At 34.9% G+C, this 24,646-nt stretch overlaps 1 protein-coding gene across 7 annotated transcripts in view; it reads left to right on the top strand.

Annotated features, from left to right (window-relative positions):
* NOL4 (nucleolar protein 4) overlaps positions 1-23,546 on the top strand; it is a 405,759-nt gene extending 382,213 nt beyond the window's left edge. For all 7 annotated transcript variants that reach the window (XM_011974392.1, XM_011974396.1, XM_011974394.1 and 4 more), the window contains one exon: positions 21,613-23,546. In XM_011974392.1, the coding sequence (XP_011829782.1) occupies positions 21,613-21,806 (194 nt within the window). In that variant the 3' untranslated portion in view covers positions 21,807-23,546. The remainder of the gene's footprint in view (positions 1-21,612) is intronic.
* Positions 23,547-24,646: the final 1,100 nt, after the last annotated feature.

The raw sequence follows: 24,646 nt of genomic DNA, 5'->3' as shown, positions 1-24,646 counted from the left end.
GCCACTCTCTCCTCATTTATTGCATGCTCTTTCTTTAAATCCAAAACTCCAAGTCTAGATGAGGTATAGATATACACTCTCACAGTATCCTCAATTTATCCTCTGAAGCATGTATGACAGCACGCGCGCGCGCGCGCACACACACACACACACAATCACACAGCATTGGTATCCATTCTTCAATTATATTTTTCAGTGGTGCCCAAAAGCCACATAGGAAATTTGGTATAAATCTCAGGTATGCAGCCATGTAAGTGTTTAGAAAAGCACGTTTTATAAATGCACAGTTTGAATATAGATGCTGTGGTACTATGTTGAGGTCTACTTTTTCTGTATGTTTCTCCCCCAAAACTTTCCTATCATAAAATGACAGAGGCTAAAGGGACATGAGAAATCATTTGATAGCAACCACTTCATTGTGTAAAGACCACAAAGAAAGAAACAGGGCTGGAAATTTATGTGACTTGCTCAAGGTCATGCATAATGATTTTGGAGTTGTTTAGTTAATACATGCATTGGCTCTTTTTTTTTTTTTTTTTTTAAGGCAAGGTCTCCCTCTGTCACCTAGGCTGGGGTGCAACTGCAATGCTCCCACCTCAGTCTCCTGAGTAGCTGGGACTACAAGTGCTCACTGCCATACCTGCCTAATTTTTAACTTGATTTTTTAAATTATTTTTTGAGACAGGATCTCACTATGCTGCCCAAGCTGGTCTTGAACTCCTGGGCTCAAGCAACCTTCCTGCTTTGGTTCTTATATGATGATATCTTAAGAACACAGCAACCAATAACATCAAACACTTCAGGCTGTCTGTGTTCACTTCAAATGAAACAAAAGTCACAGATTAATCAGTATGGCATGCAGAAAATTAAAAATGATGTGAATTTCTTTTAGCAATGACTTTGGTCTGAGTGTAGCTGAATTTAAATAAGCAACAGCAATAACAGCAACAAAGATCAAAACACTAATCTTGGCAAACAATAGCTTTAGTCTCAAACCAAAGAGAATTTGTCTAGTGTACATTTGAGAAAGGAGTCTAGCAATGTAATGGTAGCAAGAGAAGTGATGTTTCCCTTGTTATAAAGCAGCTCTAAATACCAGTTTTGTATTCTTCACCCACAAAATGTATACTACCTGTAACAATGATATTGTCTCCTGCTCGTTGACTTTTGTTTGTTTAGTTTTTGCTTGTTTTAATCACAGAAAGGCAGCTAGATTGATAGGGCCCACAATATCCTTTATTTGGGTACTTTCTTCATAAATTCTGGAAATTCCAAATGGTCTAACTTTTTAAAATGGCATTATCATATCTATCATTTCTTCATCTTTAAGACATCAAAATAGTCATTCCCTGTAACAGTTTTGGAGCTCTGGAGAAAGAAACTACATACTTATGCATAAATCTTGAGAGCTAAAAAGGACATAACTGAAGATTAGCATTATGTTAGATGCCAGCATCATAGCTGATGGATGACAACTCCAGTTAATCTCAGTTTGAGAATTCTTGATTTTAGGATTTGTAGAGATCTGAAATATATGGAAGGGAGCTCAGTTTGAGAATTCTTGTTAATCTCAGTTAATCACAGTTTGAGAATTCTTGATTTTAGGATTTGTAGAGATCTGAAATATGTGGAAGGGAGCAGTAACTTCTAAGAGATCAAGTAGAATTATAACCTTACATATGATTTAATTTATAAAATAGATGAAAATAATCAGAATTCAAGTCACTCACTGGAGAAGTTGTGAAGTATGATGCAGGCTGGCAGTAGAATTAGGAGTGCAAAGATTGAAGGGAAAAATGATGTTTCTAGAACCTTTAAAACAAACGTAATTAAAATAACACCATCCATGCAGATTATATCATGTTCAAGACAAATTTGTAGGGAGAAGAATAAAAGAGGATACCTTAGCAGCATTTGAATTTGATTTAAATATTTTGGAGTTCTCATGTTCAAATCTTTGTAACTTTAAGAGAAGCAAAGTTGGATAAGGCAGAATCAATGACATCAAGAAAACAAAAAGAGATATATTCTTCCTCTTCTTGTCTATATGTCAAAATCCTTTAGGACTCTGATTAAACACTTTCCTATTCTACCTCATCATCCTTCCGCTCTTTGGAAGATTGATCATTCCCCTGCATGCGTCTTTATTCTAATACCTATCTCATTGAATTGAGAGATATATTTTCAAGACAATTTCCCATTATAGATATGCATTCCTTGAAAGCAGAAACTTCATCTTGTTCACTGTTATATCCCTCTAAGTAAGGTCAGACATATAGTAAGTGCTCAATAATATTTGCTTAATAAGTGAATCTTTAGAAAAAAATAGAATGATGTCAAAAGGAAAAAGGCTACAGAGATAATTAGGTACCTTGGATGGCAGGAGGGAAGGGTTAATCTTAGATAAATCAAAACGATTGGAGGCAAGGAGATTGATTAAACTGAACTTGGGGATTCTATGGGTGAAAGAGGAAGGCTCCAGTTCACTCATCAGTTTATGGGTCTACAGCAGTTTTAGAGTTTTATAAACTCCTATTTAATAGCAATAGGAAATCTTGCCCGATTGGAGACTTCATAGCAAGGAAATATTCTGTCTACCAATGATGCCAGGGTGCCCTTCAAATCCATCATTAGCCAACCTCCATTTGTTTGGAGCTGGCAAGGGGCTGCACCCAACAATCCAAATTTTCAAGTTGGAGTATTATCAAAATGACAGCAGCTACAATCTGTATAAAGAATTTATTCAAATTATCCAACTGAAATGAGAGGCAAGCAAGCAGCCAATCCTCCTGTTATTATCACACCATTTACATAGGACTTTGGACTGCTTTCTTTCTATCAGGAAGTTCACATTGAGCTGTCTAAAGAGGGCAATTGTAGTTCACCGCAGTTATTCACTGGATCTCTTGAGTCTAAATTATATGCATAATGCATAAGTTAACTACTGATGTTTCCGCTCTACAAACTCCATGGGGGGAGACTTTTCAACTCTGTTATAAACTGGGCTGATATACAGACCAAAATCTATCAAGACCAAATTGTAGTAATAATGACCATAATCACTAACATTTGTATAGCAATTTCTAGTTTCCCCAGCTCTTTACATTCATTAGCTTCCTTGCTCTTCATTAATATTTGGGGTTTGGGCTTTAATGATTCCTTGGCTCAGGTCCTTTAATTATGAGCCTAAGGAAACTTGGCCATAAGATTCACCATCACACTAGAACTGGTTTACAGTGGTGTGACTGACTGTGTATGTTGATAGTGCCAGAAACCAGCATTCTGAAACATATTTTTTCATCTGAAATGTTCAAAGGAGCATTTTTATTAATTCACTGCCTTTACTTCTTACCTCCCTTATACTTTTCATTGCACTATAACCAACTTCTCCCCACCATTTTGCTGAAACTGGTCTGGCTAAGTTTATAGTGACTTCACTTATTGCCAAAAAAAAAAAAAGATGGATTTTTGCTCTTTATTTGACTCGATTTCTTAAGCATATCTGAATCTATTGATTAGAACGTTGAAATGTCCACCCAAGAGGATCTTGACTATATCCAAATGAGTATGGGAATAGTCAGTAGGAGTTAAGGATGTCTTCGTAAAGTGTGTTCTCTTTTTCTCTTAATACCCTAAGGAGCACAATATTGGAAAAAGGGAAATGTTTCATATCAAACATTTTAGAGAAATATTTTGAAATACATAAATTCTTGAAATACATTCATTCTCATGGTATATTGTGCTTCTCAGATAATTTTTCTCTTGCTACCTTTCTAGAATTTCTTTTCTACTCATGCCCCTTCATGCTGGGATTCTCTCAACATCCTATACTTTTCCCTTTAATACTCATGTTCTGCACAATGATCAAGATAGAACTCATAGCACTTACAGTTTTGACTAGAAAATACTCCCAAATGTGCATAATGACCCCAATCTTTCCCCTAAATTTCAGATTTTATATCCAGTTCTCTATCATGATCTAGACATTCAGATAAATCTAATATTTGATTTGATAAAATGAATTCTTCATCCCCATGCATACTATTACCTGTCTCTGGGGTTATCTCATGCAGAGATACCCTCCCTTGCACCTGCCTCATATCAGCTATTGTGTTCCCTATGATACCTTTTCTGTTTGCCTTGCTAATTTTCTGGCTAACTTTTCCTCCAATATGTTCCCATGATATTCTAACCATATCTCATATTATTTAACCTTTCTGTTATGTGCTTCTTTCTAGACTATAGACTATGCACAAGGGCAGGCAAGGTGACATTTTTAAAACTGTCTTACCACCAAGTGTTAGTAGGTAACTGCCTTATATGAGTGTTCAATACATAATAAATGGATACATGAATGACTGAGTGAAAGAAATTGCTTCAGTAAAATATTATGCCTCTTAAGGGATCTTGACTAAATCCAATTGACCATGGAGATAATCACTTGGAGTTAAGGATGTCTTCTTAAAGTTTGTTCTGTTTTTATCCTAATACCCTGAAGAGCACAATATTGGAAGAAGGGAAATGTTTCATATCAAACATTTCAGAGAAATATCTTGAAATACCTAAATTCTGCTTCAAAATCTATTTAGCTTAAACCCCTAGTTCAGGAAAGACATGTTTACATAAGTAAGCAGGGTCATAGGAACGTGTGCTTTTCTCCTTTAGCTTACACTCTCAATAACTTGTTCTGGCTCACTAACCATAAGCCAAAGATGTAGTGCAGATGTATGGGGAGGGAACCATTGTCATCCTGCTCCTGGAGACCAGCTGGATGTTTCTGTTGTGTGAAAAACACATAAAGTCTATTATGTAGAACTTTGTAGATAATAATTTTATAGAGTATAGCCTAAAAGTCATTCATGGAAGCTAAGCAATCCCCCATGATGAATTTGTATGACCTTTACACAATTGGAAGATCTGCATGGTGGTAACATACTATGTGAAGAAAAGTGACTCTGTGGTCTAACTGAAGTAAACATAATTGGAATTATGCAGTTATTTTATCTCCAAGAAGGTCCAATGAAACCTGAGTTGTCAAAGCACATTCTGCAGCACACAGTGAAACTTTGTTTATAAAAGAAACAATGTGTTATATATAGGATTTTTTCCCACCAGTGTGCAGCTTGCTCAAGCTCTCCCATCTGTGTTTCCTTGATGACCTATTTTCCTATTTTAAACTCTATTAATTTGTATCCATATTTTGATTGTTTTCTCTTTCTTTAAAATATAATTTTATTTAGGCCTGTGCCATCTAACATTATAGCCATTATCCATATATGGCTATTGAAATTAAAATTAAACAAAATTCAAAATTTAGTTCCTCCACCGGGATCCATTTCAAGTTTTCAACAGCCAAAATAGTGAGAGGCTACTGATGTAACAACATGGAGAAACATTCCCATTCATCACAGAAGTTTCAGTTGGACAGGGCTGATTCCAAACTCAACTCTTCTCACCTTATTCACGTTATTGTATTGGCCTTTGGGTCGTTTTGTCATTGCAGAATACCTTTTCTGTGTTTATTCCATCAGGTTCTTTGTATTTAATCATTTGTCTTATATCATTCACTCCTCAATGAGAGAAATGGGGTCCGTGAACAACCTTATGGAAACTTAATGCTGATTCTTAAATAGTAATGCTTTTAGTTCAATCTGCCTGCTTTTAAATACCATCCACTCATGTTAAGGTTCTGAGAAGAACTAATCCCAATGTGAGTTATAATGTAGGCATTGAAAACTATGTTGGCATAAGCTGGGATTACTTAAAAACTAGAAACAAAACAAATTTTAAAAGAATTTAATTGTGACAGAATTTGAAACTGCATAATGTTTAAGGAAAGCAAGCTTAAACTCAAGCTATTTTAAATATGACCACATTTTTGACACTGAGCTCATTCTTTGTTTCCAGATTTCCCACAAATAGTATGATAATGACCTATAATTTGATTGAGATTGTGAATTATTTATACAGATATATAGAGATACATAGATTCTGAGAGATGATGCTTATTTGTAAATTTTAATGATTTAAAATTATGTTAATCATTTGCTGAAGAATTGAAAGTAAAATTATGTGAAAAATTATCTGCAAATATAATTAAGCATCTTTCAGTTTATCTGGCTGAGCCCTCACATCTTTCACTGGTTTACTGCAGGGCAGAAAGCCTCCAAGAAAGGCTCTGAAAAGGGAGGTGAGTGACCCTGTGTGTTCCCTGAACTATCCAGCACTTGTAATTGGTTTTATAGTTCAACATTGATCAGGCTTTTCTGGCAGCAGCTTCCTAAAAGCCTGTTCTCTAACTGTACAGTAAAATGGATCTTTACATACTCTTAAGAGCCTCTTGGGAATTTTTTGTTGTGCCTACTCACTGAAGGGAAGGAATGAAAAGTATCCTGGGACCTTCCTTCTTGAGTCTGCTAGTAAACTGTTTAGGGTCTTTCCAGGTGACATAGGCTCATTATGGTTGACTTGGGTTGTTTTCTTTAAACAGCCTCCTTTGAACTTTGACACATCCTCTGGGGAGCTATCTGAACAAACCAGTTAAATATCACTGGTCTCACCCGCCCTCTGCCACTTAGGAAGGGGTTCTCCTGGGAACTCAGAATGTTCTGCTTTTTCAGGAAGTCAGAAATCTCACTCTTTATATGGACATAGAGCTAGCCATTGTCCACATGACCCTTTCTTGGGCTCGGGTACTGATGGACCTTCCAGAAATAGGAACCAAGCATTTGCCTGCCTCCACTAAAGAGCTTGGGTCTGTCTACTTGAATCATTCCAATAGTGTAGTCATGCTAAATGTGCCTTCGTTTTCCCCTCTTCATAAAATCTTCAACCTTTGAGCATGATGACAATTATTATGCTAACATCTTCTTTTGTGATTTCAAGGCACAAGTTAATTTTTAAATGTCATTTGGCTCAACTCACTGAAAAATGCTTTTTCTGAAAATGCTTTTTTCATCCACGAACAATTGCTAGAACTAGTGGAAGTAGATACATTAAATGTGGGTCCACACAGTGCAAGTTTTGCCTCTTGAGTTGTTATTTGGTCCACTCACTAAAATTCAGAATTAAAACTGATTACAAAATTAAGTGTGTGATTGGCGAACATTCTGGCCAATATCTAAATGGACACAGAGAGAAACAAATTACTTCTTATAATCTAAATCCATTAGGAAATATAATCCTCTGTGTGTTCTGAATGGATCTAAAAGTAGCTTGTACAGTCTTCTGAATTTAGGATTTTTTTGTTGTTGGTGGTGCCTATTTCTGGTGATATATGTTGTTACGTCTTTTGTGTTCTTTGGGACAATATTACAAGAATAATTTCTTTCACATTTTATTCCTGAAAGCATATTTATGAGCAGTTTATCCATAATTGTAAAAGAGGTCATACTATGTTTATTTTCATTGTGTTTTTTCAAATCAGACATACCTTTTGTACATTTGTAATATACTCAGCTCTCCATGTTTACATCCTTTAAAAGCCATTCTCGATACAAAACTCTGTCCGACTATGGTCTGCTCCCATGATTTCTTCTGTTTCTTGTAAAATATTAATTTGTTTTTTTCAGGAATATAATATATCAGCATTAACTATGCCATACAGTAGATTTCTTGAACTTATTCCTCTAATCTAACTGTAAACTTACACTCTTTTGCCAACATCTCCCCAATATTCCCTACTCACCCCAGCCTCTGGCAACCACCATTCTACTCTCCACTATGTGAGCAAATTCTTTGGATTCCACGTATGAATGAGATCATATAGCATCTGTCTTTCTGTTTCTGGTTTATTTCACTTAATATAATGCCCTTTTTGAAAACTGCTAAGTGAGTAGATGTAAAATGTTCTCACTACAAAATTATAACTAGGTGAGGTAATGTTTTTGTTAATTAGCTAGATTTAACCATTCCACGATGTATGTGTACTTCAAACCTCATGTTGTTCATGATAAATACATACAATTTATGCTAATTAAAAATAAATTTGAATAAAATACTAATTTGCTTTCTAAGCAACTGAATAACAAAGGTGAGAAATGAGGAGACAGGCATTAACATTAATGGAAATCCATCAACCCTGCCTTTCATCATATTCAAGAAAATATGCTGTCTAGGTTCATGAAAATGATTGTGCCTTATTTTAAACCTCTGGTTGTTTGACGAAGCAATGTAAATATTTGATAAGAAATCACTAAGAGAAAGCAGACACACATGGTCTACATCTAAGTACAGATTCTTAAAATTTTCTATTCCTTAAAATTGTAATTACCTTCATGGCTTATTGACTAATAGTATAAAAGAAGTAGCTATTTCAGTGTAAATACTCTATATTTCATATGAGTCACAGTTTCATAACATAAAAAAAAAATCTTATGTTTGTAGTTTTGGATGATTGTAGATTAAATGTGATTTTTTTTAATATGCAGAATATCCATGCTTGCTGACCTTTGGTTTAGTTTAGTGATTCAACTTAATTATAGTCTACTATTTGCTAGACTTCCATCATTTATTCTTTTATAAAGTTAGAGCCTGTTTTTCTCTTCCTTACCTTAAATTATTAGACTCTAAGAGCAAAAAGGATACTCTAGAGGTAGCAGGATCTACCCACCCCAATTTCATCCCCACTTCCAAAGCAACAAATATTAAAATTACTTGTCTATAAAACACACATCATCTTAATATGTAAGTGGATTAAAATTTGCTGAGTCTCATTTGACAAAAAGTAAGACAGAACAGTCTCTGAGAAGTTTAAAAACAAATGGATCAAACTTAAATCATATCAGGTGTACTTTGTCCTATAAATATATAACTTATAAATATGAACTTATATTTATAGTATTCTATATAAATATCTTATGTGCTATAAGATTATTTTTATAATTATTATCTACTTAAAATTTAAAATTTGAGGGATTTAAAATATGTGAATACAAATGACATATCATAGGTACCTACATATTTGTAAGATTATTGATAGTGATAGGAAGAAGCAAATTGCCAAAAAGAGGACCATTTTTTTAATGTTGTACTTTAAAACAGTGAGACAAATTATTTCACAGCACCTTAAGAAATTTTTACTAAAATAATATTTTCCAATATAATAATGACTAAACTGAGGGTTGTATTGGATTTTTACAATACTAATATATTATAGTATCCTTATCAGCTATCAATTTCATTGTTAATTACTAGTAAACTCAATTCCAGAGGAGCTAATTCTTCATTAATTCATGTGTCTTACCTCATGAGGCATCAGTGTTTCTGTTATAGATTTCCGTTGTCCTGTTTTTAAAGGAGTGGAATAAACTACCAAATTTAATCACTCTGGGATAAATGCACACGCGTGTGTGTGTGTGAAATACAGGAATTTAAAATATTTCATATGACCATTAAGCATACAGAACAAAACACAACTCCTATTATTGTATTGTTATAACAGGCATCTATGTTATAGTGAACATGTCTTAGTAATTATCTCAAAATATTGAATGTGATTTAGAATACCTTCCCTTTGGGATATTGTAAGGGAATTCTCCTAAATAGAGTATCCAAATGTGATGGTTAATTTTATGTGTCAACTTGACTGGGCTATAAGATGCCCAACAAATGACCAACCATTTTTCTAGATATGTCTGTGAGGTGTGTCTGTATGAGATTAACATTTGAATCAGGCTGGGCTCAGTGGCTCACACCTGTAATCCTAGCACTTTGGGAGACTGAAGCAGGTGGCTTGCTTGAGCCCAGATGTTCAAGACCAGCCTGGGCAACATAGCAAATCCCCATCTCTGAAAAAAAAAAAACAAAAACCCAGGTGCCCAGGTGTAGTAGCGTGACCTGTAGTCCCAGATACTCGGGAGGCTGAGGTGGGAGGATCACTCGAGTCCTGATCATATATATGGAATTGTGTGTGTGTGTGTGTGTGTGACATGTTACAGTCTTAACTTCCCAGGAATTTCTAGGGATTAGTATGAATTGTGGTAAGCAAGGGACATGATGAGAACCTCCAAAGTGCCCTGAGGAAATACTACACAGTTTTATTATTTTACAAATTTATTTTATTTCACTTTTAAGGGAACAGAAAATCAATAGGCTGCAATTTTTTACTGTCAGTTGTAAAATTTATCTGTACGTTTGTGTTTATTCAATCTATTTCCAGAAATATTTGAAGACTCTTTAAAGATGTAAATTAAATGTTCCAGCTTTGTTAGAGCACTGATAACTCAAGAAAATAGTAAAAATTTACTAATGAGTTTGAACTTGAACACAAGTTTAATCTCCAATTGATGAAATATCATTTAATATACAGACAAAAATTATGCAGTACACAGCTATCAGATAGTAAGATTAGCAAGTGGAAAATCTGGGTTCAAATCTTAATGTAGAAACTTCTAAGCTATGTGAATTTAGGCAAAGGATTAACCCCCTGGTATTTACAAGTAAACTGTAAATAATACTATTTTTCTAGTTTATTTGTCAGCTTGTTGAAACAGGAGAAATGAAGTTAAATTATGAATGCTGGGGGAGCACAAATCATAAGATTCTCTTCTCTTTAGCAGTGTCCGGAGAACCCAATGGTCTAAGCAATTGTGATATTTTTGACCTCATGGGCTCTCTGAAGAATAATAAATTGATGCTTTATTCTTTCTGGTTTTAGGGATTGCTTCCTGTTATTTGAAAATGTATACATGTATGTAAATATATACATAAACAAATGATATAATAAATCATTATGCCCTTATGTAGTATGTTTGTTCAGCTTAAGTTAAAAAGTAACTCTTCTCTCTCCTGCAGTATTTGTATCTTTCCCCAGAAGCCAAAAATTGCCTGAAAACAGAAGCATGCTAGGAGTCTTTCCCTTCACAAATTTCTAAAACTGCTGGGACACTGATTCTCACTTTAGGTTATCCTGTGATTTATCAAAGGATTAGTTAGGTCTCCACAAAATACTGAATTTGAAGCTTGAGTAAAAAGGTCATTTACTGGACAAACTCAGGCAGTTTACATAGCTGAGTACTGGGAATTAGCAAATGAAAGTAGAGGAAAGATTAGAAAGGCCAATGTGGCAAGTAACTGCTTCTCTTTAAACTGACTGTGTAGAAAACCCCCTTAGATAAAAAACAAAAGTGCTGAGATGTTCAACAGAAATTTTTCTCTCTTTTTTAAACAAGGTCAATTTAGATCAGAAAAATGAAGTAAAACACAAATGGATCAAGACAGTGGGAAAAGAAGATTTTAAAATGTTTTAATTGGTGTAAAAATTTAGAATTTAGAAAAAGCAGATACAAGAGATTTGAGTTTTGCAGTACTTAATTTTTTAAATGTGTGGGAGATTGATATTTACAGTCTTCAACTAAAATTAACCTTTTAAGTAAACAGTCAAAATTGCCCTCAAATCAGTCCAGGAATATATTATGAAGGAGATCTAATTTAACCTGCAATTGCTGTCAATGTTTGATCCTTAGCTTTGCTAGAAAGAAGTCTTACAATTTTGGTGGGGGAGTACATTCTATAAGGTTCTCTTTTCTCCCTTGAATAATGCCTTAAACAGTTACTTGGCCTTGACACTGATACATATCTTGCTTTTTATATTTTCTTAAGTATGTGTACAATATGTATCTTAGCAACTTGTTACTTTGTAGAGAAGTATACTATTTATTGGTAACCTAATGTTGATTAATCAGTGTTAACTAAATAGAGAAGTGTAAACTTAATGACATCAAGAGGAGTGAAGTATTTGAATGTACAATCACATTAGGGTTACAGTTAGGCCTAACTGGTTTAAAAATGACTTCAGTTTGACATAGACTGCAGAAGAGACAAATAGTTACCACTAAACTCTAGTATCAATCTTTTCTCTAATCAAAGGGTAAGTTATCTGAAGACGGAGAGTTCTAAGACCTTATATTTACATCTCATATTTGGTTCTGTTGTTATCCACCATTTGTTAAAGGACAATTTCTCAGGTGGATGCATAAATAAAATGTAGTTCTTTTTTGATAGCAGTGACCCAGATAATATACAATCTTGCAGAATTATTGAAAGAATTTTTATATGAGGGTGTCTCTCTGTGTCAGTGGGCTCCATATCTCCAGATTGAACCAACTGCAGATAAAAAATATTAGAAAAAAATCAAAAGTAACAATACAACAATAAAAATAATACAAATGAAAACATACAATATAACAAATATTTATATAGCATTTGCATTATATTCAGTGTTATAAGTAATCGAGAAATGATTTTAAACATACCAGAGGATGCACATAGGTTATATGTAAATACTGCGTCATTTAATATAAAGGATTTGAGTATCCTGGATTTTGGTATCCTGGACCCAAGTCCCCAAGGATACTGAGAAACCACTGTAATTGACTTTAATACAAAAGCTTGGGGGAATTAAATATTTATTAACTAATAATGAGAGTAACTGTTCATCAGAAGGTAACAATTGTCTAGGTACTATTGATATGGTTTGGCTCTGTTTCCCCACCCAAATCTCTTCTCAAATTGTAATCCCCATAATCACTACATGTCGAGGGAGGGACATGTTGGGAGGTGATTAAATCATGGGAATGGTTTCCCTCATGCAGTTCTCATGAAGGTGAGTGAGTTCTCATGAGATCTGATGGTTTTATTAGTATTTCACAGTTCCTCCTTCATGCACTCTCTCTCACTTGCCACCATATAAGATGTGTTAACTTCCGCTTCTGCCATGATTGTAAGTTTCCTGAGGTCTCCCCAAGCATGCAGAATTGTGAGTCAGTTAAACCTCTTTCCTTTATAAATTACCCAGTCTCAGGGTATTTCTTTATAGCGTGTGAGAATAGACTAATATGGAAATTGGTACCACAGACAGTGCGGAACTGCTATATAGATAACCTGAAAATGTGAAAGCAACATTGGAACTGGGTAAGGGGCAGAGGTTGGAACAGTTTGGAGGGCTGAGAGGAAAACAGGAAGATGTGGGAGAGTTTGGAAATTCCTAGAGACTTGTTGAGTGGTTTTGACCAAAGTGCTGATAATACTGTGGACAATGAAGTCCAGGTTGAGGTGGTCTCAGGTGGAGATGAGGAACTTCTTGGGAACTGGAGCAAATGTCACTCTTGCTATGCTGGTGAAAATTTGTCACTGCCCTAGATCTGTGGAACTTTGACTTGAGAGAGATGATCTGAAATTAGAACTTATGTTTCAAAGAGAAACAGAGCATAAAGGTTAGAACATTTTGCAGTCTCACAATGAGACAGAAAAGAAAAAAGGCATTTCTGGGGAGAAATTCAAGCCACCTACAGAAATTTGCATAAGTGATGAGGAACAGAATGTCAATACCAATACAATGGGGAAAATGTCTCCAGGGCATGTCAGAGATCTTGGCAGCAGTTGCTCCCATCACAGGCCTGAAGGTCTAGGAGGAATAAATGGTTTCCTGGGCCAAGCCCAGGACCCTGCTGGTGCGTGCAGCCTCAGGACTTGATGCCCTGCATCCCAGCCATTCCAGCTCCAGCTGTGACTAAAAGGGGCTAAGGTAAAGGTTCAGTCATTGCTTCAGAGGATGCAATCCCCAAGCCTTTATGACTTCCACATGTTGATGCACCTGTTGGTGTACAGAAGTCAAGAATTGAGGCTTGGGAACCTCTGTCTAGATTTCGGAGGCTGTATGGAAACACCTGGATGGTCAGGCAGAAGTCTGCTGCAGGGATGGAGCCCTCATGGAGAACCTCTGCTAGGGCTGTGTGGAAGGGAAATGTGGGATTGAAGTCCCCACATGGAGTCCCCACTGGGGCACTGCCTAGAAGAGGGCTACCATCCTCCAGACCCCAGAATGGTAGATCCACTGACAGCTTGCACCATGTACCTGAAAAAGCCTCAGTCACTCAATGCCAGCCCATGAGGGAGCTGCCCAAGGCTTTGAGAGACCATCCTGTGCATCAGCATGCCCCAGATATGAGACATGAGTCAAAGGAGATCATTTCAGAGCTTTAAGATTTAATGACTGCCCCACTGGGTTTCAGACTTGTATGGGACCTGTAGCCTTTGTTTTGGCCAGTTTCTCCCATTTGGAATGAAAGCATTTATCCAATGCCTGTGTCCCCACTGTATCTTGGAAGTAACTATTATGTTGGTGCAAAAGTAATTAAAAGTAATGGCAAAAACCACAATCACTAACTTGCACAAACTCCTAGACAAAAGGGCATTGCCTTGACTCAGATAAGACTTAGCACTTGGACTTTTGGGTTAATGCTGGAATGAGTTAAGTTTTAGGGAGACTGTCAGGGAGCCATGATTGGTTTTGAAATGTAAAAAGGATGTGAGATTTGGGAGGAGGCAGGGTCAGAATATGATTTGGCTCTGTGTCCCCACCCAAATCTCCTCTCAAATTGTAATTCCCATTATCCCCATGTGTTTTGGGAGGGACCTGGTGGGAGGCAATTGGATCATGGGGCTTGTTTCCCCTATGCTGTTCTCATGGTAGTGAGTTTTCACAAGATCTGATGGTTTTATAAGTGTTTGACAGTTCCACCTTCACATGTGCTCTCTCGCCTGCCACCTTGTAAGATATGCCTGCTTTCCTTCTGCCATGATTATAAGTTTCCTGAGGCCTCCCCAGCCATGCATAACTGTGAGTCAGTTAAACCTCTTTCCTTTTAAAATTACCTAGTCTTGGGTATTTATTTTCATTTTATTTATTTATTTATTTATTTATTTATTTATTTTGAGACGGATTCTCGCTCTGGCCCCCAAGCTGGAGTGTAGTGGCATGATCTCAGCCCACTGCAACCTCTGCCTCCAGGGTTCAAGCCATTCTCCTGCCTCAGCCTCCAAAGTAGCTGGGATTACAGGTGCCCACCACCATGCCAGGCTAATTTTTGTATTTTTAGTAGAGACTGGGTTTCACCATGTTGGCCAGGCTGATCTTGTACTCCTGGACCGCAAGTGATCCACCCACCTTGGCCTCCCAAAGTGCTAGGATTACAGGCATAAGCCACCATGCCTGGCCTCACATATTTATAGCAGTGTAAGAATGGACTAATACAACCATGTACCCCAATAACAAAGCCTCAAAATTAAATGAAAAAGTAACAAAATAGCAAGGGGAAATTGAAAGTCATAATGATAGCCATGGAGTTTTAACACAAGTCTCTCAGAAAAACAAAAAGCAAACAAAAAAAGATACAAAAGAAAAACATTTGGATTTGAAACAAATAATTAAAACTTAATCTAATAGCTATATCTAGAATCTGACTCCCAGATATCTAACAATACATATTCTTTCACATATGTTGACCACCTAAGCAAATGGAAAAAACAAAGAATCATTAACATGCACATAGCATTGTGTTGACAAATGTTTATAATTATCAAAGATGAAAATGCTACATAACTGGATTTATGGAATATAACTAATTTAGCATTTTGGCATACACATTAGAAAAAATAGAAAGTTAATGAACTAATGATTTAACCTGAGAAGTTAAAACAGAGAAAACCCATAGACAATAGAATAAGTGAAAAATTGGTTAAATACAAATCAAAGAAGCAATAGGGAAGACTAACAAAGGCAAAAGCAACATTCTTGAAAGGGCTTTTTAAAAAATATGACAAGATGAATAAAGACAGATGAAATATAATAGAAATTTTAAAAAACAAAGATTAAAAAGTATTAAATTAGTATTTTTATGCGATTATACTTGAAAGTTTAGAGATATTAGACCATGTTTTACAAAAGCATAATTGGCCAATATTAATTCAAAAATGGATATTCCAAATGAACCTGTAACCATTATATAAATTGAATCAGTATTATAAAAATCTGCCCATCAAAAAATTTCAGACTCTGATGGTTTTACAAATTTTTACCAAGGCTTCAAAGGCTAGATAATCTTCACTTTAGACAAACAATTCTAAAAGGAAAAAGGGATAAAAGAAGAGAGAGTACTCCAGCTCATTTTATGATACTACTATAATTCTATCATCAAAAAGAGTATTAGAAAGGCAAATTATAGTGTAATCACACTTGTGAATATAAATGAAACTCATTAGCATGTTGAATCTAACAATGTATATTTAGTGTGATATTTTAGATATCTTTAGCCCACTGATAAATATGCAGTCATCTGGAGAAGGAAATTACCACTTATGGAATATCTACTATAACCAGGCACTGTGCTGGATGGATACTTTATCTATATTAGCTAACTTAGCTAAGATCCTGAGGTTTCATAGTTGAATTTTTTTCTCTTTGGCAAAAGTACTACAATATCATCATGAATACCTTGATTAAACATCTGATCACAAAAATAAGAAATGAAATGGCCTACAAACAAAGTTTTCAAGCGGCAAATTTGTTAGCCAACCAGGGAAAATCACTTCATTTACTGATAGCAAGTTTATTAAATCACATTTTACTGCAACAGCTAAAGAATTGTGTCCAGAAAAATAAGCCTTCTCAAGACTATTAGCATTATGGCAAGAACAGTGCTTGAAAGTTTGAGGAAATTGAAATATTGGTAATATAAATAGTCAGTTAACAAACAAGTTAACTGTAGTTTCAAGTAGTTTTCCTTGCCTCTTGATTTGAGATGGTACTACTACTACCCTGTTGTTGCTTACTGGAGGAGTCAATGATAAGCTTGAAGTGACAAACAATTAGCCTCTATGAATAGTGAGTGTGGAACACCTATAGGTGAGAATATTTCCAAAGTTTCAAAAAAAGTAATTCAATACAATCTGAAGTGGAACTTTCTAAGAGGTGTGAAGCACAAAGAGGGTTACTTGGACATACTTACAAAGTTTGTTAAAACATAAAGCATATGGTTATTCCTTGAAAGAGCCATTAGCAGTTGCATTGTGGAAAACACTTCAGTATTTCATTCATGGTTAAAACAGTAGTATCATCTTTAAACTTCATTTGTTCTCATCAGTTAACCCTGTTCATTACTGTGAAATTTTGTCAGAATAGAATCTGAATATGCTGAGTTGTCCTACCACACAGCAGTTTGATGGCTTCCTGGTAAAATTTTATTACAACTTTTTTTTTCAGATCAGGGCTAAGGTTAAATTTTTTCTGAGTAAGAACTGCCCTCAAACAGTATCAGTAAACACTCAATGGTTTTGGAAATTAGTTTTTGCTGCAGAATTGGCAATGTTTCTTGTCGAATTCAATCTGAAATTACAAGATAAAATAGTACTTATATGCAAAGCTTATGCTGTGGTAAAGTCATTTTGATGATGGCTAATACTGTTTGAATCACAGTAATAGCAAATTGCTTATAAACTTCTTGTCCTATCAGAAGTTAAAACAAGAAGTAAAATCTCCATTCCCATGCAAATTTGCAGTGAATATATTTTCTGAGCACATACCACAGACTCAGCAATATTTTAGTACATTGATGCAAACGCAAAGTAAATTCTCATATTTCAAATTCCTTTTCACTGTTCAGTTGAGGAGCTTCCAGTTTAAACTTTAATTGGAAGTAATTAATCTGCAATGTATTGACCTAATAAAAGGTAACTATCAGGAGAAGGATCTAATAGAATTCTATAATGACTTTTAAGTGATGAATATGCTCAATTAAAATAATATGGTTGTGACCTGATAAAAGTATTTGAAAATACATATCTGCATAAAAAGACAGTTTCAAAGATGAAACACATAAAATATCACTACAAATCTTCATTAACAGACGAACATTTGCAATTGATTTTGATGAAAGGGAACACTAACAGTGAAGATCAATTAAGAAAAAAGCCCCTTCCTAGAAAAAGAATTTTACTCTCCTCCGTAGTAAACCTTATTTTTTTAAAAAGACTCAATTGTTGTTATAGTTTGAATTTTGTCCATGAGAATGTTGTAAAAATCTGGTTTCTCTCTTTTTGTGTAAGTACCTACATATTATTAATATCGGCAATTCTGCCTCTTAGCCTGAGATGACTAAAATATTTACTACCTTGTTCTTTGTTTAAAAATTTCACCACCCCCTGTAGTAAAGAATGAATTTAAAATGTTCTTCACTTATTTAAAATTGTTAAATTAATTGCCAGTTATCCAGACATTTCGTAGTCTATTACTTGGGATTGGAGGTCCTAGCTGAAGAAGGGAATGTAGAAGAAGGTTGTATGAAGCTAGGAATGATTTTATATTCAACTCAGGACCCGTGGTAATATTTAGTGGCAAAACAAACATGATTATTTAGGAAATGGACAATAACTTATTTTTCTCTATCAGCAATGATTCATGTGGAAATCACTGTAATCAAGCAATTACATTTTTACAATTTTAGATGACTTTTATGGTAATAATAATATTTCCATATATTAGAGGTTACTTTACTTGAGTAAGTCACATTAAACCATTGTGTTTTATGTCTAACTAGTTTTGTTTTAACCACAACTAGTGTTATTAATAACATCACTTATTTCCTATTTCTTAAGTACTGGCTGTAGAAAAATCTGGCACTTCTCATTTATTGATTATACAAACATTGATTAGTCACTGATTATTATTGAGGCTTCCTTTGTGCCAGGCACCAACACAGCTCCATAGAATGATATGGTAAATGAGACACAAAGGGTGCCTGCATTTATGGGCCTTGCATTCTTACCTTCAGTCTAATTTTTGATAAATATAAATGTATGCCGTAGTCTTTCAAAGAGAATTTACACTGCTAAAAACAAAACTTTGTCCTAAGGGGCCCTACTACCTAAGGATAAATGACACTAAAATATGATCGCAAAAACAAGTCTATTTAAAACAACAACCAAAAATGCACCATAAATAGGGGAGAAATGTTCAGCTCATAATTTGAAAAATAAAATAAAGAAAATGAAGAAGTAAAATGAAAATACACATTTTCATTTAAGTGAAATTTATTTGTAACTTAAATATCCCTCAAACCTCAAAAAAATGAATAAAGAATTGGTTTTGATATGTGGAGCTTAATTTTTCAAACAGCATTGTATGTTAGCATGAAATACCTTTTATCTCTTATTTATCTTTTCAGAATAATCATAAAGCAGGTTTGCATCACTTTGGTAAAAATGTGCGCACTTATATAAATGTGGACCTAGCAAGTTGCCTTGGTGTTTGCCTTTAACCTTGGATATCAAAATCATTTCTCTTGAAGTATCTTTTGTGTCATTATCCTTGGTCATTTTCTTGTTAACTGGTCCAGCTTTTCCAGAACCATGCTTCTCAGTAGCCTTTTGTGAGATTTTAGCAGGTCTCCAAGAATACTTTCCTAGACTTCACTAAATGTAGCATCTTTATAAAATTTGAATTTTTACTTGTAATTGATATGCATTCTAATCAGATCATATTGTTGGGGTTGATTAAGCCAAACCAGTCAAGTATGGGATTCACTCAGTGAGGAAGAAATGAATGGTAGTGACAAATCAGTGAGGGCTATTTGGTCACTAGTGAAATATCTTGTTTATTTGCAAATATTTTTATTTTAGCTTGATTCCTCACCCAACCCCATAGTAGTGAAGACATGAATAACAAACACTCAGCCAAAGGCCTCCTTATAGTTTTGGTTTATCCTGATCCTGCAGATCTGAAAGAAGCCAGGATAATGAGGTCAACTGTCTTCCAGACAAAGAATAATAATAATAATAATAATAATAACTTGGAGGTGTGAATAGCCTCTAAATGGCAGAGCTTTGTCTAGACTATGCCTGTGCTAACAAAAGTCTGAAGGAAAGTGAAAGCTGGGTCTTGGTTTGGAAGCTTAGAACATTGAGCCAGCGGTAGAGTGTAATTCACAAACTGCCGAGTAGAATAAAATCAATCTCCCTCACTTCAGAAAGAATTGGAGCCCTTGCCTCAACTGTTTCTCATTTCTAGTTAAGGATGTCAATCAACTTGGATTGACAGCAAAAACCATCAAAATGTTACACCTTGTAATGAAATAATGATAGTCAGCCAACCAGATACTAGATAACTACACAGCTGAGAGGAAAACCCTTTCAATATCTGTTATAAAGATCTATCCTGGTACTGGGCCTCTTAAATATAAAGAAAAACAAAACTTAAAGTGGGTTCATCTGGAGACCACTACTCCTGTTATAATGCCTTTTTAATCCACTCAGAACTTTCCAAATAAACTCAATGATGTTAATGATTTGCCTCCATACAGGTTCAGTAACTTCTGTTTGCAAATGTGACATCGCACATCTCTCTTCCAGCTTGTCATGTCAGTCTCATGATTTTGTAAAAAGCAGAACAAATGGAAGCTAAGTCCTGCTAGAAAAATCAAAACTTTGAAAGGCCACTACGGAAGTGGAAATACATTTCTCTCAGATGTCAGAGTTCTTTTGTGCTAGTCTCATCTCTGCTCTAATTAAATTCCAAGTGAAGCTATTTCCCTCTCATGGGACATCTCATCTCCTTTGTGGAGGTGGAGAGTGGAGGGGGTTGGGTCTTGACCTATCTCCATCATGCTTCAAGGAGAACCAAAAGGATAAAATAACATCTCTTGTTTTAGTTCACGAAATGAATACCATTATCTGAAAATTTACACATGGTTTGGAAAAATCTGTTAAAACATTTTCAAGTTATAGAATCATTACAGTTTTGGAGCACATGTTTAGTTATGTGCTTAGTACTGTTTTATTCAAGGATTTAAATTTAATACTGCAATTTTAATAATTACAGTAAATAATGTCAGCTAAGAACTATAAAAGTGAACACTTAATAATCGAAAGAAGTATCTTCCCAACACAAATGACTGAATGAAAGATTTTAAATACCTTTATAAATAATTTTTAAGTAAAAATTTACAAAATGTTGTCAAAAAGCATACCCACCAGATGGCGTAATATGTAGGAAAAAAAGGTTTCAGCACATGAATGTGTTTGTGCAAATAAATACAGAGATGGCATTAAAAACACTTAAGTCAGTATTCCAAATATCTAGGTTCTCTGTGGTATTGTTTGCAGTAATCACTTACTTATTGCACTTCTAAAACAAATTCCAATGTAATATGTCAACACTTTTAATACTAATCAGCCTGGTAAACAACATCTGCCTGAAAGGAATAATAATAATAATAATAATATACCTAAGTCAAGTCCTTATTGTGCCACTTAAATGTTGTTAAACTCTAAACATATTCCTGAAGTCATTTAGTCCTTAGTTTCCTTTTTTCTAAGTTGACTAGTTTGTACTCTAAAGTCATTAACATCACAGTTTTTTTAAAATTGCAAATTGATGGGGTCTAAGCTATCTGTTAATGAATGTAACAACTGAAAAATGTTTGTAATTCCCATCATTTTATGCTACTATGAGAAGCTTCTACAACATATGGAAGACAGATTTAAAATTGAAGTTTTCAAAACACACATGTTCCAAGAAAGTTTTCACCATCTCTCCGCAGCAAGAGGTGATTTCCAGAGGCTGATCCGGGCATCTGAGAGAAGTCCAAAGAGAAGCCACTCAGTTACCATTACATTGCTCATTAATCTTTCTGAGAGTAGATGTATTTGATTAAAGAGATCACTAGCTTCTCGTGGAAGAATTCATGAATTCTTCAACTTTAATTTATTGAATGCTCACATCCAAGATGCTAGAACAAATAATATTTATGTCTAATTTTGTGATGATTTTCTTTCTAGGACCCACTGATCTCAGCATGAAGAGGCAATTGGCGACTAGCTCAGGATCCTCCAGCAGCTCAAACTCCAGACCCCAGCTGAGTCCAACTGAAATCAATGCCGTGAGACAGCTTGTTGCAGGATATCGAGAGTCAGCTGCATTTTTATTGCGATCTGCAGATGAACTGGAAAATCTCATTTTACAACAGAACTGAGACAGACGACCACCATATTCACTGAGGTCTAAATTTGCAGTTTCCACTAATGACATTTTGATTTCCCAACAGAGATACTTCTGGTCTTACTGCAGTCTTTTAAGAGAAATACTTCCATTATGCCACATTGTCCTTGATCCATAAGTGATGTGTTAAGGTGCTTCAAAGGAACTCTGACCTCTGAAGTACTTGAGATACTTTAATATGTCCAGCCTATTGCTTTTTGTTTTAGTGTGTCAGCATAAATATCAGGGGCATAAAAGGCTATCTATTCTTAATTCAAGGATAAAACAGAAGAAGCTTGTGGTATAAAACAGTAGTTCAAGATTCAGCTGAAATATTAGTGGAATTTGCTACTGACTCATTGGACTGAAAGCTGAAGTACCTGGCAAAAAAAAAAAAAAAAAAAGCCAAATTTCTTGTTGCTACAGGATATAACAACAATGAAAAGGATCTTGTATTTTAAAAAAAATATGTAATTTTTATAAAAAGAAAACTTGTTTTTCATTCAAACTTGTCATTTTTACTTTGGTAACTTTTTCATAGGTCCTAAAAGAAAACTGTTTTGAGAATCTACTGTAAGTACCTTTTCCACATCCCTTGCCTTCTCCTCTTTCCAAATTCTTTCTACAAAAATAACACTTGATGCTGGAAAAACCCTTGCCTACGTTCTTTCAATCATCACATCAGGAACTACTTCCAAGAAAAGCCTGCATTTCTGCACTCATGCTGATCTCAAAAACCCCACTCAACACTGCAACTGTGTCATAGCAGTTTTCATCCCAGAATTTTTTTTAATGTTAAGACAAGACATATCATTGAAAAAAAATCACACCTTGGTTTCTTAGAGCTGCTCGTTCCTGATTGCCGCTGCTGTCTCCAGGCATCCCTCTAGCAGCAACTGGATGTAGATGACTGAATGTTAAGAGGTTGCAAGTGACAATCTGAAAATTTGCACTCTTGTGTGTAGTTTTCTTTTCATTTCCCTCAGAAATAGTTTCCAAAAAGATCATTACATCTCCTGATATGATTTGTATAATTTTCAGTTCTAGCTAAAAATAATGTAAAGAACTCTCAGCGGATGCAGCTGCAACTTACAATGAACTGTGCCCTCCTATTCCCCATATTTTATCCTTGTTTCTTATTTTATAGTGTGGGATACACGAGTGGTGTTTTCTTTGTGCACTGAGGCAAGCCTATTTTTAAAATATTTAGGGAGAAGTACTTTCGTTCATGCTTCTCGTACAACTTTTTTCTGTTGTTTAGCTTTGGTTGGATTACAAATTCTTTGTGCATTCCTGAATTTGCCTTATTTCATGTAAAATTTATGTCATTCAGTTTTTGACCATGAGTTTGAAGCATCAGTGGTATTTCTTATCTACTTGTTACATATAGTTTTTCAAGTAATGACTGTGATTGTGACCGAGTAATGTGCACTTTTTCTTGTAACTGTGGACATTGCTATGCTTTTTTCTTCTAGTGTTTCTAGAATTACTGTTCCTTACAGTTACGTAAACAAAAAACAAAACAAAACAAACAAAAAAAACTTTTGTGATACTGTTGGTGAATATAATGTGAAAATCTTATTGAAATATGAGTATTTTGGGAATACATAGCTGCACAAACATCTTTTAAGATGTGGATTTAGAGTTTGCTTATTTAAATGAAAATTCAAAAATTGAGGGCTGGTATAATTTTCTCTGTTTTGTTTGGTTTAATAAACAGATTTCTGTGTTAAAACAATGATTGTCAAACCTTATAAACTTTCTGAGGGATATAATGCTTAATTTTTAGCCATTTACTTTTAAAATCTAAAAGGCTATTTTCTACCTACATTTAGCACAAAATTGGCACTGCAAATTTATTTCTCAAGAATATCCTAAGATCCCCCAGGGTCTCAACATTCATTCTAGTAAATAATTTATTCCAAGAATGGGTAAGGAAATTAGGAAGCCAAGACTGCTTCATCTGATTATTCAAATATGATTAGAGAATATTTTTGTATACTTTATTACTTTTTTTTTCAGGAGTAACCTGTTTTTTAGTTCTTCCTGATTTAACATCTTGGATGAAACACGTGCTTGTTTTAAGTGCGTGTTTTATACTTTTCCTTTTGCTATAATAGTATTTAAAGGCTTGGACAGGGTTTCTATTTTGCAAATTAACACTCAGGCTTGAATTCAGCATATACGTCAAAAATTCTTGATGGTTAAGAAGCAAAGGGAGTAAAGAAGCTAAATTCTAACAAGGTGCTCTTGTTTCTATTTCATTTTCATCTTCAATTATGACTCCCACATTCACTCACCAAGGTCAAAATACCCAAAATCTGTGTTCCGCACATTTGTTCAAAAGAATGAGCATATTGGGACTCTCATCATTCCTGGGAGAGTACAAAGGTCAAAATGAAGTCCATTTTTTTCTTTACTTGTACCTGAAAAACAGCCTGGTCCTTTTTTTACCCTCTGTCACAGCAGAATAAAGAGATCATATTTCTTTATAAAGCATTTTGGAGAAACTGAGTGAAGGTTCATACTCTCATTCAAAATAGGTGATTAAAAAATAGGAAACTATCATTAACACAGAGATAAAACGGAAGCGTCTGTCACTTCTGCCAGTTAGCTTATCATACAACACCAGTTTCTTGCCACATATGTATTATTTTATCATACTTTTAAAAAGTGCCTTGAAATAACCATAGACATGCAAGCACAAAGTCACTGAATCTTAAATTGTGTAGTACAAATAACCATACTCAGTGAAAAGGGCTTTAAGATATAGTATCAGCCACCATTTAAGGACTATTTACCAAGGAAATGCATTTTGCTTCCTCTACTTCTCAT

Source organism: Mandrillus leucophaeus, unplaced genomic scaffold (genome assembly GCF_000951045.1).
Source record: "Mandrillus leucophaeus isolate KB7577 unplaced genomic scaffold, Mleu.le_1.0 Scaffold145, whole genome shotgun sequence".
In the NCBI taxonomy this organism is placed as follows: Eukaryota; Metazoa; Chordata; class Mammalia; order Primates; family Cercopithecidae; genus Mandrillus; species Mandrillus leucophaeus.
Note: the sequence above shows the minus strand (reverse complement) of the source record. Positions and strands in the feature narration are given on the sequence as shown.